This window comes from Nannospalax galili, unplaced genomic scaffold (assembly GCF_000622305.1).
Source record: "Nannospalax galili isolate Female #2095 unplaced genomic scaffold, S.galili_v1.0 scaffold31, whole genome shotgun sequence".
Taxonomy (NCBI): Eukaryota; Metazoa; Chordata; class Mammalia; order Rodentia; family Spalacidae; genus Nannospalax; species Nannospalax galili.
This window is the reverse complement of record NW_008332149.1, coordinates 1,766,699-1,784,178: the sequence shown is the minus strand read 5'-3', so window position 1 is coordinate 1,784,178 and position 17,480 is coordinate 1,766,699. Positions and strand designations below refer to the sequence as shown.

Genomic DNA, 17,480 nt, shown 5'->3' with positions numbered 1-17,480 from the left:
AGGATCTACTGCCCAAGCACGGTGCCCATCATTGGAGTTTATTAACCTCTGATCTTCAGGGTAAGGGTCTGGCACAAGATGAGACATGTTCCGAAGTGTCCTGTGTCCATAGTGACGGCTTTGTCTCCATTTCCTCAGGATGCACTTCTGAGACGGTTGAGGTTCCTGATGGCCCTCACAGTGACTCGGTGGAAGGAAGTCCTTTCCGTCCTCCCCACTCCTCCTCAGCTGTGTTCGATGAAGACAAGCCGATAGCCAGCAGCGGGACTTACAACTTAGACTTTGACAGCATCGAGCTGGTAGATAACTTTCAGAGCTTGGAGCCCCGCTCCGCAGATTGTAAGGGTCAGGAGTACAAGGTGAGCACTCGGAGGAAGTCCACTGAGTCTGTGCCTGCCTCCAAGTCCACGCTGTCTCGGTCGCTCAGCCTGCAAGCCAGTGACTTTGATGGTGCTTCCTGCCCAGGTAGCCCTGAAACGGGGGCCCTCGCCGTAGATGCATGCAGCACAGGGTCCAACAGTGCTTCCAGCACCCTTAAGCGAACTAAAAAAACACGGCCACCTTCCTTAAAAAAGAAACAGGCCACCAAGAAACCCACAGAACCTCCCCCAGTGAAGGAGACCCAGCCGGAGCCAGGAGAAGAGAGTCCAGTTCCCAGAGAGGAGAACTTAGCATCAGAGGCAAAGACGGAGTTAGCCACAAAAGAGGGCTCTGGGTGCACCTTGGAGGAGACGCCCCTGGAGCCCGCTGCTGTGCCCACAGCCACCTGTCCTCCAGCTTTGGAGGGCGTAGAAGACATCAGCCCTCCGGTTTCCGGAGGAGGCAGAGTTCAGAACTCACCCCCAGTGGGGAGGAAATCAGTGCCTCTTACCACGGCCCCTGAGGCAGTGGAAGTGACCCCATCAGACAGCGGGGGGCAAGAGGACTCCCCCGCCAAAGGGCTGTCGGTGAGGCTGGAGTTCGACTATTCTGAGGACAAGGGCAGTTGGGACAATCAGCAGGAAAACGCCCCTCCTACCAAAAAGATAGGCAAGAAGCCAGTTGCCAAAATGCCCCTAAGGAGGCCAAAGATGAAAAAGACACCCGAGAAACTCGACAACACTCCTGCCTCACCTCCCAGATCCCCCGCCGAACCCAATGACATCCCTATTGCTAAAGGTACCTACACCTTTGATATAGACAAGTGGGATGACCCCAATTTTAACCCTTTTTCTTCCACCTCAAAAATGCAGGAGTCTCCCAAACTGCCCCAACAGTCATACAACTTTGACCCCGATGCCTGTGATGAGTCCCTTGACCCTTTTAAGACATCCTCTAAGACCCCCAGCTCACCTTCCAAATCCCCAGCCTCCTTTGAGATCCCAGCCAGCACCATCGAAGCCAATGGAATGGATGGGGACGGGCTAAATAAGCCCGCCAAGAAGAAGAAGACACCCCTGAAGACGTAAGTTCAGGGAGGGAGGTGGTGAGGATCTGGGTGGGTGGGTGTTGTGACTCGTGGTTCTGCCCCAACCCCAGCCAGCCCTGTTGCTGTGATGACACCATGTTTGTGGCTGTCCCTCCAAGCAGGCACGATACACAGTTCCCTTCCCTTGGCAGCCTTGGTGGTATCATATTCCCATCTGTGAACCCCTGTGACATCACAAGTCCTTGACTGTCCACCTTAATAAGCCAGTGGCCAGAGATGACCTCTTTAATTCCAGGGGTTTATGGGAGGTCCCATAGAAAAGGAACAGACAAGAGAGACCCTCCACTTTCCTGTTGGTGGCTGACGGCCTTCCCTGGTTAGCATGGGCATTGCCTTTTGGGTAAGCCAGGGTAGATACCCTGCCAAGTACTATTAAAATTTATAGTATTTGTTTCTGCCCTCTAATGTGACTTTAACTAGGGACCACACAGTAAATAGCAGGCCTCAGGAAGCCCAAGGCTGAGAGCTGCTCCTTGCACTCCAATGAGCCTGTAGGAAATGGGCTCTTGGTCTCCTTGCCTTTCTGGTTGTATTTTGCAGCTGAAAGTCTGAAGTCTCTGTAAGTCCAGAAGAGATGGATCCCCAGGAAACCATTAGTAACTGACTTTTGTCCACAAACACTTGCCAAAGACATTGCCCCTAAATACTTAGGATGTGCCCCCAGCCTGCATCCTAGAGCCAGCTCTAACTTTGTTGCTCCAGGTCCCTTTTCGAGGCCATGTACAGGGTGCCTGCGGGCTTTTTGCTCTCTCGAGAAACATCGTCTGTAATTTAGCAAGATAGAGGAAACTAGCCTCCTCGGTAGTAGAACAAAAAAGCCCCAGTCGCAGTCCCTCTGGGTCTGTATGCATGAACAAGATGGGGTGACCCATCTGGACTCCCCTTAGCATTGAACAGCTCAGGCTCACCGAGGTGTTCTTAGCGGGCTTTGGACTTGGATGGTTCTTCTGCCATCTTACAGTAGCCGGAGGCATTCTGGCCCCAAATGTGGACTTTCTTAGATTTCTTCCCCAACCATGCCCTTCCTAGAGAGTCCATAGAATGCATGTTGGAGCCTTATTTTAAAAGTGGGATAGTAGGGGCTGGAGAGATGGCTCAGTGGTTAAGAACACCTGCTGCTCTTCCAGAGGACCCGGGTTCAGTTCCCAGCACCCATATGGTGCCTGACAACTGTCTACAACTCCAGTTCCAGGAGGATCCGACACCCACTTCTGACCTCCGTGGGTATTGCATGGGTGCACTTACATACATGCAAGCAATACACTCATACACATAAAAAGTAAAAATAATAAACACGCCATTTTCTTAAGAAAGAGTAGCATAGTACCCAGAAATACCTACACCCCAAAGCCATGCCTTCTCACCTTTGGAATGAGAGTCCCCCTGTAGCCACCGTCTCCTCCTTGCCAAGGTAGCCTGGTTATATTACATCCTTGGCCGCTTTCTTCTCTGCTCATGAGAGCTAAAGAAGGCTGGGGAAGCAGGCCGTGTGTGTCTCAGCCTCACCTTCAGAGCAGGTGGGTCTGGTGGTTTGGAAGACTCTACCTGAGGAGACAGAACTCTTAGGTGTCAACCCTGTGGATGCTCAGAGCATAGAGAGTAAGCTGTGCCCCAATAGCCCCTTCCCAAAAGACAGGCGCACTGCTGCCTGGAACAGCGACCACGGTGGCTGGCCGGCTGGCACATCCTAATTCACTGGAGCCCAGTGTCCGCAGATTTATCTTTTTGTCAGTTCCTTCTGTCTGTCTCTCTTTCTTTGTCTTCTTGTCTTAGGATGGTTGAAGATGTGATGTCTGTGTGTTCTCTGTTGTAAGTAAATTAACGCAACCTGCCTCTTAGCGCCAGATGTGCTGCTTTCGTTTCTGCTTGCAACCCCCTTTCCCTTCCTCTGTGGCTGCTGCATTCCTGTGGCGGGCTTGGGAATGATGGGCGCAGGGCTCCCCGGCATCCAAGGTTACTTCTCTGTTTCGTCGTGTTTAGACTACTTGGCTTGAAAACGTGACTAGCCATCAGCTGCCTGCTTGTCAGGAATGGAACCCTTTCCCCGCTTGTTTATTGGATGTCCTCATCTGAAATCCATACATTAGTTTTTTAGTCCTCATTCCATCCTTTCGTTGTGAAGTTGGGCTGGCGGGCGATTGCTTTCAGTAGCACGAGGCTACCACTTGACGCACTGTGTGAAGCCTGGACAGAGCCTGCTGAGGCTCGTTCTTGTTAATGTGTGAAGCAGGACCATTGGGGCTATTCCAGATTCAGACTTGCAGGAACCCCATAGAATGTGGGAGCTCAGAGTGGAGCCCATGGCTGAGAGCCATCGCCAGGGAGCCTTGAGGCCTGTTCTTGGTCACTTAGGTTCAGGCCAGGTGTTAATGTGTCTCATCTATGGGTTGCCGTGCTGGGGGGAACTGACTGCCTGTTGCATCTCGTGCTACATGTCCCTGGCCAGGGCAGAGCTAAGGGCTCCAAAGACACGTGCTCTCTCCTTTTACAAGAGAAGTTGGCCTGAACCCAGGCATCTGGCAGCCCCCAGGGTAGCATGGAATCGCCCAGTTCTCTTCTGCCCAAGGGATTTCTTTATTATTTATTTTCAAGTCATTTAGCAACTACAAAACACGGCTATATATTTATATGCATGAATAAATAAATATATGCCTTAAACTGTGGTTGCACTATTTTATGGCAAAAGCCATAAATACTATAAATGACCATTTATTGTATTTTTTATGATCAATACCATTGTTGGAGTGTTTTATTTGAGAGTACACAGGAAGGGACTTGGGTGCCAAATTTCCCTGCCACAGTGCTAACATGGAAAGCGGGGAGGTGGTGGGATTTAAAGTGAGGGACCATGCCTCCTCTACACCACACCAGTGAGGGGCTGGAGACCAGGAGGCAAGGGCCAGTCTGCACATAGTGAGAGCTTTCATCTTTGACTATAGAAATGACCCCCCAGTAGGCCAGACAGCTCTTCACTAAAAGCCATCCCCTTCTCCTGGGGGCTGATCTGATGTTCCACCTCCATTATCTGTATGAAGGAGAGAGAAAGAAGAGTTGGGAATCCTGTCTGTTTAACCAAAGCCAGGGAAAGACTTAAAGTGCTGTCTCCCTTGAACCCTGTCTTTAATCAGAATCCTACCTAGAGTCTTTTAGAGTAGAGGGATCCACTGTGGTCCATGTTCCCATGAATACAAAGGATTTTACAGATTCCCCATGGGACCCAGAACTTTCTGTTTCCATATGGGCTCCTTTGACTGTTCATTAAAAGCTGTGTCACCTTGCCCATGTGAAAATTAGATCCTGTTAATTGGTAGCATGAGTCTGAGTTGGCTCAGACACTCCCCAAAGCATCTAGATAAATTAATCTCACTACAACTTTGCCTTATAAAAATAAGAACATTTAGTTAAATTTAGTTGCATTTTCTGGGTCAGCTCTCCAAAATGGCATCTCTTTAAAGATTTCCCGCTTAATGGATCTTTCCCTTGGGGGCAAAAATAATATCTGTTTAAAAGTCAGAATGAGTTGTCATTGCTGATGCCTTTAGGTAGAGTTGGAGTGGGCAGGCTGGAGGATGGGCTGAGCAGGAAGGCTGGGCAGAGGCGTAGATGCCGCCCATGCTGGACTGTTCTGGAGTGATCTGTGGCTCTGTGTTTACATTTCCCATTTTGTTTTCAGTGACACATTTAGGGTGAAGAAGTCCCCAAAGCGGTCTCCTCTCTCCGATCCACCTTCTCAGGTACAGTGTTACCCTGTCACAGCGTCCTCCATCCTTCACCACTTACCAAGGAGTCAGTGATACTGTTGTTATTCACACCTACCCCCCAAAGAGGGCAGAACTAGACTTTCCTTCCTTTTCCTTATGGCATGAAGGGTCCCTTGGTGTTGGCAAGCATACTGGATTTTATAGCAGGAACTTTCTGGTCTATTCTATCCATTTAACCTGCTGAGAACCCATATGAAGTTGAGAAAGTCTTTTGAGATCAATGACTACAGAGTAAGAAAAAACAAAACAGAACAGAACAGAACAGAATACGGGGGCTGAGAGCTGGCTCAGCAGTTAAGAGCATTGGCTGCTCTTGCAGAGAACCCAGGTTCAATCCCAGAACCCACATGGCAGTTAACAACTGTCCACAACTCCAGTTCCAGGGGATCTAATGCCCTCTTCTGGCCTCACAGGCACCAGACATGCACGTGGTGCTCATACATACATGCAGGTAAAACATTCATATACATAAGTGTAAATAAAACCTTTTGAAAACTGACTATCAGGAACACCAAATTATGCTGCCGTCATTGGAGTTGGGGGTGAGGGAAGCCTTCTCCTAAAGGGTGGTTGGGTTCCGTATGTGAGTCTGTTTCCCTCTTACGGGTTCTTCTAATGGCCTCAAGCTATTTCACTGACCAGGGTGGAGGAGGCGAAGGGAGATACTAGAAGCTCAGCCCCAGTTGCAGCTCTCCCCGCACATCTTTGGGTCCCCTTGTCACACTCGGCTCTACCTTGCCCTGTGCAATAGCAGTGCGACCTCTTCCTCACAAGGAATGGCATGAGGATGGTTGATACTGCTGTAAAACTAGCTAGGATGTCTCAGATAGCCAAGACACAGAAACCTGTTTGTTTTTGTCTCTTTTTATGTGTGTGGGTATGGCTGTGGGTATGTACCCATGGGTGCAGGTACCAGGCACCCAAATAAGCTAGAGGTGGATCCCCAGGAGCTGAGGCACAAGTGGTTGTGAGTCACCTGATACAGTCTCTGGGACTTGAACCTGGGTCTTCTGGAAGAGCAGTATGTGTTCTTAACCACTGAGGCAGTATCTCATACAGCTCAGGCTAGCCTGGTGCTCACTGTGTAGCTCAGGCTGGTCTTGAACTAGCGGCAGTTCTCTCAGTCTCCTGAGTTTTGGGATCACAGGTGTGACAGCCATGCCTAGGCCTTTGTTGTTGTTGTTTTCAGTTGTGGGGATTGAACCCCAGGGCCTTGCACATGCTAGGCAAGCACCACACCACTAACTATACCCACAGCACTTCTTTTAAGAGTGTCTTACATAGTAGCCCAGTCTGGCCTCAAATTCCTGGGAGTCATTCTCCTTCAGCCTCCCAAATGCTAGGATTATGGGTGGGACCACTATGTCCAGTTATTAATTAATTACTTACTTAATTACTTAATTAATTGATTTATTTTGGAAACTCATGGTCATCCCTGAAACCAACCATCATTAAAGGAGAATCATAGAGGAAAGAAGGTGTTTCCTTTGGAGCAAAGTCCTAGGGAACAGTTGGAGGAATTTTTCTGGTTTGCCAGGCTCCAGAGTCATGGGTGGGCGTGGTTTCACACCAGGTGAAAGAAAATACAGCTTCTCTTTTCCTTACAGGACTCCACTCCAGCTGCCACACCTGAAGCACCACCAGTGATCTCCGCAGTGGTCCACGCCACGGACGAGGAAAAGCTGGCAGTCACCAACCAGAAGTGGACGTGCGTGACAGTGGACCTGGAAGCTGACAAACAGGACTTCCCACAGCCCTCCGACCTATCTAACTTCGTAAATGAGACCAAATTCAATTCACCCTCGGAGGGTAAGCAACTTGGTGGCCAGCCAGACCCACACCCTGCCTTGGAGAATACTGCCCCTAGGGAGCAAAGAGCCAGGAAAGATACTTGTCAGCCAGGTAACTCTCCCGTGTGATCATCTGCACGCCTCCCACTGTACTCGAAGCTATGGCTGAAACAGCCTAGTGCTTGAAACCAGCTGTCTCTTGACCCCCCTAATGCCTGCCGAGAGCCAGCCTAGTACCCTCTAATCCAGATCCTGAGACTTCACTTGCTCGTTCCTGGCTGTATGGCTTGTGGTACCTTCTGTCATTTTGAAAAAAAAGATACCTCCAAGGGAACGTTCACATTAGACTTTCACTGTAGGTTGGCTTTATGGTGCTGTCATCGTTCATATCCCCCACAGCATGGTCAGACAATGTGGCCACACCTTTTAATCAAGCCCTGAGCCAGAAGTTCATCCCAGGCTTGCTGATGAGGACTTGAGTACTTTGGGAGGGTCCTGAGGGCACTTTGCTCTCTGTACTTGGTTTCTTTTTTCTCTCTGGTTGTTTGACTTGAAAAGTTCATGAGATGTAGTTGGAAAATTGGAGATCAGTTGGTAGATCAGTTGGTAGAGTGCATGCATGAAGCCTTGAGTTCAGCTGCCAGCACTGTGTAAGCACCAGGTGTAGGGATGCACGTTTGTAACCCCAGCACTAGGGAGGTAGAGATAAGAGGACCAGAAGTTCAAAGCCATCCTCAGCTATATACTGAGTTCAAAGCCCCCATGGGGTACATAAGATGCTGTTTAGAAAGAAAAGACCAGGCATGGTGACTCATACCTGTAATTCTAGCACTTGGGAGGCTGAGGTAGGAGGATCAAGAGTTCAGGGCCAGATACATGAGACTGTCACAAAAATGTAGAAAAAAAGAAGAGGACAGGGAGGGAGGGAGGAAAAAAAGGAAGAAAGACTTCATGTTTTTTTTTTAGTATTTTATTTATTATTTTTATTTTATGTGTGTGCGTGTATTGCCTGCATGTGGGTAACTGCACCCGTGTCGTGCAATGCCCATGGAGGACAGAAGAGGTCATCAGATCCTCTGGGACTGGAGTTCCAGACAGTTGTTAGCTGCCATGTAGGTACTGGGATTCGAACCTGGGTCTTCTGCAAGAACAACCAGTGTTCTTAACTGCTGAGCCATCTTTCCAGCCCGACTTCATGTATTTTAACTGAGCTCAGCAAGCCTGCGTGAAAATGCCTAGAGTTGACTCTTCCACATCTGCACACACTTCTGGTCTTTTTAGGAAAGCACTGAGATCATTCAGAGGGATAAATCCACTCTTGGTTCCTGGTTTCCTCCTCCTCTGGTTACCTGTGAGACTGGTAAACATAGTTTGGGGCTAGCATTTCAACTTTGACTTCTGTGATGGTTTTGAGTTCTTTTTCTAAGCTTTTGATTTCTAGCAATTTTACAAACAAAGTGGCAATAACTATGAGGATGATCATGTGACACAGAGAGGTGCAGGTAGTTTTTATTGTAACTCAGACTACTTCCCTTGGACATTCTGCTGTGATCAGGCCTCTCGAGATGGTTTGCTTGGTACTTGTGAGGTCTGAGTAATGGTACCGATATACATTTTATGGTGAGAGTTACTTCATGATAGATTTTTCACAATTTCTTAAAAAATGTATGTGTGTGTTTGTTGCCTGCATATATGAAGATGCAGCCCTGGCATGCAGTGCCCACAGAGATCAGAAAAAGGGCATCAGATCCCTGGAACTGGAGTTACTGAATGTTGTTAGATGGCATGTGAGTGCTGGGAATCAAACCCGGGTCTTCCGCAAGAACAGCAAATGCTCTTAACCACTGAGCCATCTCTTCATTTTGGATGCTCATCTTTTCCCTACACAAAATTTCCTTTCTGTATGACAGTGGAATAGTGATCCAAATCATATGACTTAGAGGCTGGGGAGAGAGGGCTCAGTCTCTATAAAGTGCTTGCTATACAAGCGTGAGGGTCTGCATTTGGATCCTCAGTACCCATGTAAAATTGGGGCACCACGGCACACATCTGTGAAACCCCAGTGCCATTGGCAGGGTAATGGAAGCGGGAGGATCCCCAGAGCTTGCTGGCCAGCCAGTCCAGCCGAAACAGCAAGCCCTAGCCACTCAGTAAGAGACCTTGATGCAGAACTAAGGTGGAAGGCAACAGAGGAAGACGCCCACCTTTGGCCTCGATGCGTGCTTACATGGGCACACGTGCACATGCAAGCACAGACACGAGCATCCTGATTATATGACTTGGACTTCAGCACTTTCTTTTCTGCGAAATAGTGTTTTGTGGTTGGCTGTCAGGTTGGCCTTCTGGCTTGGGGTTTGGAAGGCTTCAAAGTGACCATCTCATTCTGACTTTTCACCCCAAGCCCTGGGACCCAGCCTCAGCCTCTTTTGATCCCTGTTTTGCTCTGTAGCTGCACCTGAGCCACGAGCCTCACCTAAGAATCATTTTCCCCCAGATGACCTTCAGTTCAGCTGTGCTCACCCCACTCTCCATTTCCCACCCTTGCCTGTCTCAGCCTTTGCCTGGATGTTACTCCTTTCCTGCTTGCTTTTAACGCTTGATTTGGGGCTCTTAACACCATGTTCATTTCTCCCTTTGCTACTGGATTGTGTTTATGTTTCCTGAAGGCAGTGACCTGATTCCTCTTCATGGTGTTCACACTGCTTTGAACATCATAGGACCTAAGATAGGTTTAAGATAAAGGAAATATGAGGCCAGGCAGGTAAATGCCTAGTGTCAGCTCAGGCAATTTGATTTTTGCAATAGGCATCACCTGTGTGACTTACAGGGCCCTGAGACAGGAGAGAGGTTTGTGTCTCAGAAACAGCAAGGGTGTTGGACGTAAGCATCTTACAGCTTAGGTCACTCCTATGGTTTCCTGCTGGCTTATGTCTCTGGAGCTGGATAAGAAACTTCTAAACATCAGGAGGAAACCTGTAGAACTTGGGCTTGGTTTTGTAGATGAGGATCAAAACCCATTGATCAAGTGTGTCTCTGTGTGTTTGGTTTTATCAGGAACCAAGTACATGCAAGCTTTTTTCTTAGAAAAATTTACAATCTCATTAGCATATTTTAAACTAACAGTGCCTCATTTTATGGTAAAATCTATTTGTTCATCTTTGATAATGTACTAAAATTGATGGCTCACTAGCTCAGGGACATATTTGACAATTGGTTTTCCAAAAATTCAGCAAATAGGGAGATGACCATGGGTAGAAGTGCTTGCTTTGCAAGCATGAGAACTTGAGTTTGAATTCTGAGACAGGTGCATAGTGCAAGTGTCTGTAATCCCAGCACTCCTACAGAAAGATGGAGGTAGAGACAGAGACTCCTCAGAAGCTCTCGGGCCAGCTAGCCTGACATGCTGACATATTCAGTGTAAGGGGCGAAAAACCAAGAGCCTATCTCAAGGTGGAAGGCAAGATTGATATCTGAAGTTGTCCTCTGACCTCCACACGACTGCTGTGGTATGCACACACCCACACTCACATTTATGAATGTGCATTCACACACAGACACACACAATTCAATAAATAGGCATATATTTAAGTTTGAAACACAACTCTGTTAACCCTGCCTCCTTGGAAAACAGTGATAGAGATTTGGGAAATGGCCTCCATAGTTTTAGCTGTTAGGTGATGGAGAATCCATCCATGTGAAGACACAGTCGTTGGGAGGTGTTGACACTGCTGTATCCATCGCTGTAACAAACCCTGGATGTGGAAACTGGATGTGTTATCAGATCTTCCCTCTTGATCTTTTAATAAGGTCAAGTTCAGCGACACCAGGCCCATTCTGGGTGCTGGTGTGATCTTTGGAATGATTCAAGACACAGCTGTAGCTGTGATCTAAGACTTTCTCACCTGGAACTCACCAACCGTAGGAAAAGGAAATGTTGGGTTAGGCATTATAATTACTGTCTGAACACATTCACAGTAACACACATTCTATAGGAGAGGACAGGAAAGCAGGGATTACCATTTTGCATACACGGTTTCATTTCCTCCCCCAAGCTTTGTACTGCCCCACATTAAGTTAAGACTTGGCTCAGGGTGATCCACAGAGGCTGGGTCTGCCTGGGGTCACTGTTCTGCTCTGCTAGGGAGGTAAGAGCTGACCAGGCTTCCTGCCTTCATTTATAGAGTAAGAGTGAGCTAGCCATGTTCCTGCCTGGGTGCTGAATCGCTTCAAGGTGTCTTTATTATTTCAGAACTTCAGAGGAAACTAGTTTAGCAAATGCCCATATGGTTGCAATGCCCTATCTGGGCATTATAATATGTCCACTAACTCTGTTTTCTCTATAACCTCCCAGTGATTATTAACTTGGATTGAAAACTACACATGTGCTTACTTGTTTCATGAATGTTCTTCTCTTGTGCAATGTTTACAGACATGGTGGCATGGAAAAGATAGAAAATGTGGGACCACCTGCCTCTGGTCCAAGAGACCCTAAGAGAGTTGCTTTTAGACCCACAGATCTGAGTGGCCATCTGGTAGTCCTTGTCCCCTGACATGCAGTTGCATCAGCCTCTTCCCACACCCAGCAGAGGGAAGGTGCCCCTTTGGATGGTCACGCTCAAATGTCTCACAATGGACATTTAGAAGGGAGACAGGGAAGGCTGAGGCAGTCTCCTCATCCCTCTCCAAAGGGCTCTCTGTCATCTCCTTAATGTAGCATCACGTTTGAGAACTCTACTAGGTCTGGTCACAATCCCTCACGTTTGCATAACTCCTGGTGGGACTTCTGTCCTCTTATCCAGCACAGCCTCTCCCTTTGACTTTCATTTTGTTGACAAGTTGATAGGCACAGAATAGTCCAGTGAGTGGACCTCCCTGGTCCTAGGAATGAAGATCCTTCTGGCTTCTGCCCAGGACACTTTCCTAGAAAAGCTCTAGCAATTAGATTCAGGAAAGCTGTCCTCTTTGCTGTGCAATGCCCCAGTGTGAAATAATTCTCAAAAGTGATCCTGGGATAGGAGAGGCCTCTTTAAAAATGGCTGTGGGCCTCTTCAGCGTGGAACTGCCACATACTTCAGAGGCTCACCCTTCCCTGAAGTTTTAAAGACATGTGCCAGTTGGTGCCATTGCTTCAACCCTTCGTGGCCTGACAGCTGTGTGTGGCCTGGTGTGAGAGAGGGGCTAAAACTGGATTTGGCATGCCTACCCTGTGAGGTTTAGAATGTAAAAAGATGAGATTTCCTTCATTTCGTCCTTCCTTGTCTTGGGGATTATGCCTAGGGCCTTGTGCATTCTGGGCAAGTCTTCTACAGCTTACACCTGAGCCCCCTCCAGCCCTTTTTATTTTTTTCCATTTTGAGACAGGGTTTCCTCACTAAGTTACCCAGACTAACTTTGAACTCTACTCTGTAGCCCAGGCAGGCATTGAACCCACAGTGCTCCTGCCTCGGCCTCCCCAGTAGCTGAGATTACAGGACCCCAGACCCAGCTGAAGAGAGAGTCCTAAAACCAGCTTCAATACAAGATTTCCTCAAAATGTCAGAAATCAGCCCTGCCGGTAGAATTTGGGGACATGTCCAGGTGACTTGTGAAGCTTCTCTTTGAAGCCACACTAGAGGAATGACTCCTCGTCCCTGGGTTCAGAGTGGGACTGAATTCACAGACAGTAACAAGGACAGGTCCAGTTCCAAGATGCCACCATGACATGTCATTCTGTGTGGAGCCCTTGAGATTTTAGAGTAAAGCACATAGGCGATCGAGTCTGAACGCTGAAGTGCTCAGGTCTGTTCCCTGCAGACCTGCGTGTGGTATGGTCACACCGGTTCATTTCCTCGGCACTCACGCTCGCTAAGGGCAGAAGCCCCTTCTGGCCGGGCTGTGAAAATTGCTACGCCGTGCCTCGCTGGTGGCCGCCTCAGAAGTTGGTGGTCAGCAGCGTTCCCCAACGCTCAGAGCCCTCCCTGCCAGGCCAGCTCTTTCCATTTTTCGCTCCTGCTGCTCATCTCACTGGTGTTTCTTTTGCAGACTTGGATTACAGAAACTCCTATGAAATTGAATACATGGAAAAGCTTGGCCCCTCTGTGCCTGTAAGTTTCTCCATATACTGGCCCTTGCAAGGCTTCTTTGGGGTTTCCAGCAGGTTGTACAGGAGTCCCTCTGAGTTGTCCCATTGCATAGACGTCAGTCCCCTTTCCTGGGCTTAGGGCTCAAGTCTGACCACCTTACCATAAACTCCTTTCCTCCCTTGTAGCCATGTACTGCATAGCTGGTGCCCAGCTCCTCTGTAGACTCTAAACACACCTGGACTCTCAGGGTTCTGAGCCTTAGCCCCGCCATGGCCTCTACTCAGCCAGGGAGAGGGTCCTTGTCCTTTCTAGCCAAACCCACTACCCCATTTCTCTCTTGGGCCTCAGTGGCAGTGCCGCCACTCAGGGTCAGGGATGTCCCCTATTCCACTGTCAGGCTTGAGACCTTGCCCTGCCCTCTCTTCATCCTCAGCACCAGCATGTTCTGCCCGTGTGGCCCATGAGCCCCAGGGGCTGAACAGGGCACATGGCAGCACCATTTGGGTCATTCCTTGGGTTTCCATGTGCCCTCCTCGCCTACCCTCAGGCCCTCTCCTAGCCACCTCCCGCTTTCTCCCCTCTGCCCCGACCCTTGCAAAAACTGAAGGCTTACTTTACTTGTTCCTTATGACCAATGCTCTGGTTTTCACCTGGGTGGCGTGCTCAGGCCACTGTACCCAGCTGACATGTGACATGATTCCCACAGCAGGATGATGACGCTCCGAAGAAGCAGGCCTTGTACCTTATGTTTGACACTTCTCAGGAGAGTCCTGTCAAGTCTCCTCCGGTCCGGATGTCGGACTCCCCAACGCCATGTTCAGGGTATGACTCTGTGGTGAGAGCTGTGGCTTAGGCCAAAGACCCCCAATCTCCCATGTACCTTCCCACCATTAGCCAGGCTTCAACTCTGTCCACAAGGATGTAGATGCATTGCTTTTATACCTTTGAATGAAGGTGAAATCTTTAACAGCTGACTGCCAGCATCCCCCAGAACCTCCCCTGACCCCAGTCCACAAACTTCATTCTGTCATCTGTCTAATGGGAGACAGTGTGGAAACTAAGTCCTGCCTCTATACCTGGTGGGCGTTACTTGGACCTCCTGTGCGTCGGTTTCCCTAAGTGTAAAATGAAAGGATTAAAGTGGCTTCTAGGGATTTAGGGAGATTAAAGGAGGGTGTCAGTTTCCAGAGCAGCTACAGACAAGTGATGGATATGTTCTATGGAAAGCCTACATCAGAGTGCCTGGCACACATAAGATGTTTGACAAACATTTGTTATTAATGTGAGTGTTAACATCCTCACTTGCCGGGTGAGGTTGGTTTGGTGAATGGTGTGGTTTTGGTTGCGGAAGTGTGGGGCATGGCTCTGATTTGGGCCATCATCTCCCCTCTCTGCCTGCTGTGTCAGTCTTGCTTGGTTTCTCTTACTTACTGAGGAACCTGCAGACCAAAATCCACCCAGGTGGATAGGTGGTGGTAATGAGGGAGGCAGTGACAGCATCTCAGCAGGAGTGGTACCATGTGACAGCACTGTGTTGGGTACAGCATCTCATTTTATCCTTACAAAGGTACATGGTCTCCGTCTTCTAGAAAAGGAAACTGGGGTGTGATACCCAATGTCTTTCCTCAGGGTATACAACCAAGCAACTGTCAGCTAGCTGCTAAGCTCCAGAGCTGGGTCCCCTCAGCCAATTGTGTCTGTGCTGTTCCTCTCTCATCAGTTGGCCCTTAGTCAGGGCTGGATCACGGCCTCCCTCTGAAGCCACGTGGCCACTGAAAACCTGGCCCACATCCCTCTGGGAACACAGCCTTGGAAGTCCAGGGTTTTGTAGGACGTTAGCTCTCAGGGTTTCCTGTAGGTTTCAGTGGGTTGCGAAGGAGAAGACCCTAACAATGGCCTTTGCTTCTTTAGGTCAAGTTTTGAGGACACAGAAGCCCTTGTGAATGCTGCAACTAAACTCCAGCATCCTGTCACACGCGGACTGGCCTCCAACCAGGAGCCACTCTTGCAGGTGCCAGAGAAATCCTCCCAGAAGGAGCTGGAGGCCATGACCTTGGGCACCCCTGCAGAGGCGATTGAAATCGTAAGTCTTGTCAGAGGGCCCTGTGATCACTGGGGATAAGGCTAGGGCCACTGGGTGCCATTACCAGTCATGTGACTATGGGGCCCCACTCTAGCTCCCATACCACAGGACTCAGTCTAGGAGACCCCACAGTATCATGATGAGGGAAAGCCCTTCATTTCTAGCTACGATCAGCCAGCTTCTGTCTCTCCAAGAGCCTCCATGGCAAGACAGAGAAGGGTTTAGCAAAGAGTACTCTCTTTTGGGGGATCAGCTGTTTGTTCTGAGTCTCAATGATGAGAGATTTCTCCTGATCATGGACCAGGACTTCAACTACTCCTCTCCCAACTGCTGCTGAGGCTTTGCAGGGTCCATAGCCCTGAGCCGAAAGCCTTATCCACCCCACTCCCTGTGGGTTATATGTGGTCTCCACAGAGTATAGTACACCCATGTGGAGGTCTTCTACATGTCATAGATGGGCCAACCTGGGTCAATTATATTTTTCTTTTCCCTCTTTCCTAGCAATCCTCATACAGGTTTGAAGCCATTGATTCACTATGTTCTAAATGTGTCATGCTCTATATTAGACAACTTCATTTATCTCCCGCAAGTGTTTACCAGGCACTTTCTATGTGTGTGAGAATTGCATGCTGAGTTGGATACTGGAAACACGATCATAAACAACTAAAGGGTCTAGATGTGAACTGAACTTGTAAATAAACACTATGGCAGACGTGCCCATCGCTCACCTCCTGCAAAGTTGGCCTCTGATGCTCTTCCAGCCCTCCCAGGAGCTGCTTTTCAGTCAAACTCATCTTTTCAATGTTGAGAAATAGCCCTTACCCAAACCTTACTTCCTTTGGTATCTATTCTTGGTGCTATTTTTCTTGACGTAATATTGGCATGTTGAAAGCCCATCAGCTAGCTTGCTTACCACCCATGGAGATGTTTCAAATAAAGAAGCAGTGGTCACATGGCTCCCATCCACTGGCCAGGGAGTGAGGGTGGCTCATGTTGGGGAGGGCACCTGAAGCCCTGCTTTGGGGAGAGGGGATTGGGCCTGCAGTCTCAAAGCACCCATTACCAGCAGTTGAGAATTCATCCTGGTGGCGGTGTGCATATGGGCCCCTAACTGGTGTTCTCTCTAGCCTTATGGCAGCAGTGCCCAGTGGAAGGGCACATGGTTCTTGCCTGCAATCAATATCTCTCTGCTCTCCTCTATTTTTCTTCCATCTTCCTCTCTGCCGGCCTTCAGACAGCTCCGGAGGGTGCCTTTGCCTCTGCGGACGCCCTCCTCAGCAGGCTGGCCCATCCTGCCTCTCTCTGTGGTGCACTTGACTATCTGGAGCCTGACCTAGCAGAAAAGAACCCCCCAGTATTTGCTCAGAAACTTCAGGTTTGTAGCCCACATGTGACCTTTTGGGAGTTTGTCAAAACCTCAGTAGAAAATGAACCTCTGAGCCAAATTGAGCTGGGGCAGGACTTAATGAGGAATGTCTGAGAAAGTTCCAGATGAATTGTCTTCCCCTCAAACACTGATATATGTGTGTGTTATATCCAGGATGTCAGAATCATATAAATTATGTGGTTACGTATTGAATGAACCATTTTGATTTCAATTGGGAAATTGGTTCAAACAGTCATTTTTCAGATATATTGATACCCCGCCCCCAAAGGCAGTGTTTATGATTTATTCACTGAACCAAAGGCATCAGGGCAGGCCAAGATGTTTATGTACACAAGGCAATCCCAGATTCCCATTGAGGTAACATCTGGACTCAGTCTTACATCTGGAACCAGAAAGACAATTTGCTGTCCCCTGAACTAGGCGGCAGACCAAACCCAGAGAGATCATTATCAATCATTTGAGAGATGCACAACCTTTGGTGGAAAGTGTTGGCCAACTTGATAAAAAAACTATAGGGAAGAAATCAGAGTAGAGTAAGAATTGAGATCCTAGTTTGAAAATCATTTCATGTTTGACTGCACGGTACTTCTTGACAGACATCCATAAGAGTGATTTTTTTTTTTCCAAAAAGGTTAAGCCCCTCTTTCATGATCTGCTGAGGTGTTTGTTGTGAAAGAAAGCTGAGCGTATGTTTCCCCCAGTACCTGTCATAACGCATTTACATGGCACATTCATTCCTGGGTGTGGGAAACATGCTGTCTGTCTTGATGTATTTCCCTGCGGTTTGCTCACCCCCCAACCCCAACCCCCGGGCAGGAGGAGTTAGAGTTTGCCATCATGCGGATAGAAGCCCTGAAGCTGGCCAGGCAGATCGCCCTGGCCTCCCGCAGCCGCCAGGACACCAAGGTACCAGTTTGCCACTGCAGTGC

General features: G+C 48.7%; 1 protein-coding gene across 6 annotated transcripts in view; it reads left to right on the top strand.

The window, feature by feature from the left end:
* The window catches only part of Tacc2 (transforming acidic coiled-coil containing protein 2), a 152,523-nt gene that overhangs the window by 115,410 nt on the left and 19,633 nt on the right, over positions 1-17,480 (top strand). For 2 of the 6 annotated variants that reach the window (XM_029560724.1, XM_029560725.1), the window contains exons 3-9: positions 139-1,444; positions 5,142-5,202; positions 6,837-7,131; positions 13,041-13,102; positions 13,788-13,903; positions 14,993-15,164; positions 16,399-16,539. In XM_029560724.1, coding sequence (XP_029416584.1) covers positions 139-1,444; positions 5,142-5,202; positions 6,837-7,131; positions 13,041-13,102; positions 13,788-13,903; positions 14,993-15,164; positions 16,399-16,539 — 2,153 coding nt within the window. Of the gene's footprint in view, positions 1-138; positions 1,445-5,141; positions 5,203-6,836; positions 7,132-13,040; positions 13,103-13,787; positions 13,904-14,992; positions 15,165-16,398; positions 16,540-17,367; positions 17,458-17,480 lie in introns of all 6 variants that reach the window. The other 4 variants (XM_029560723.1, XM_008827273.3, XM_008827270.3 and 1 more) reach the window with 3 other exon arrangements.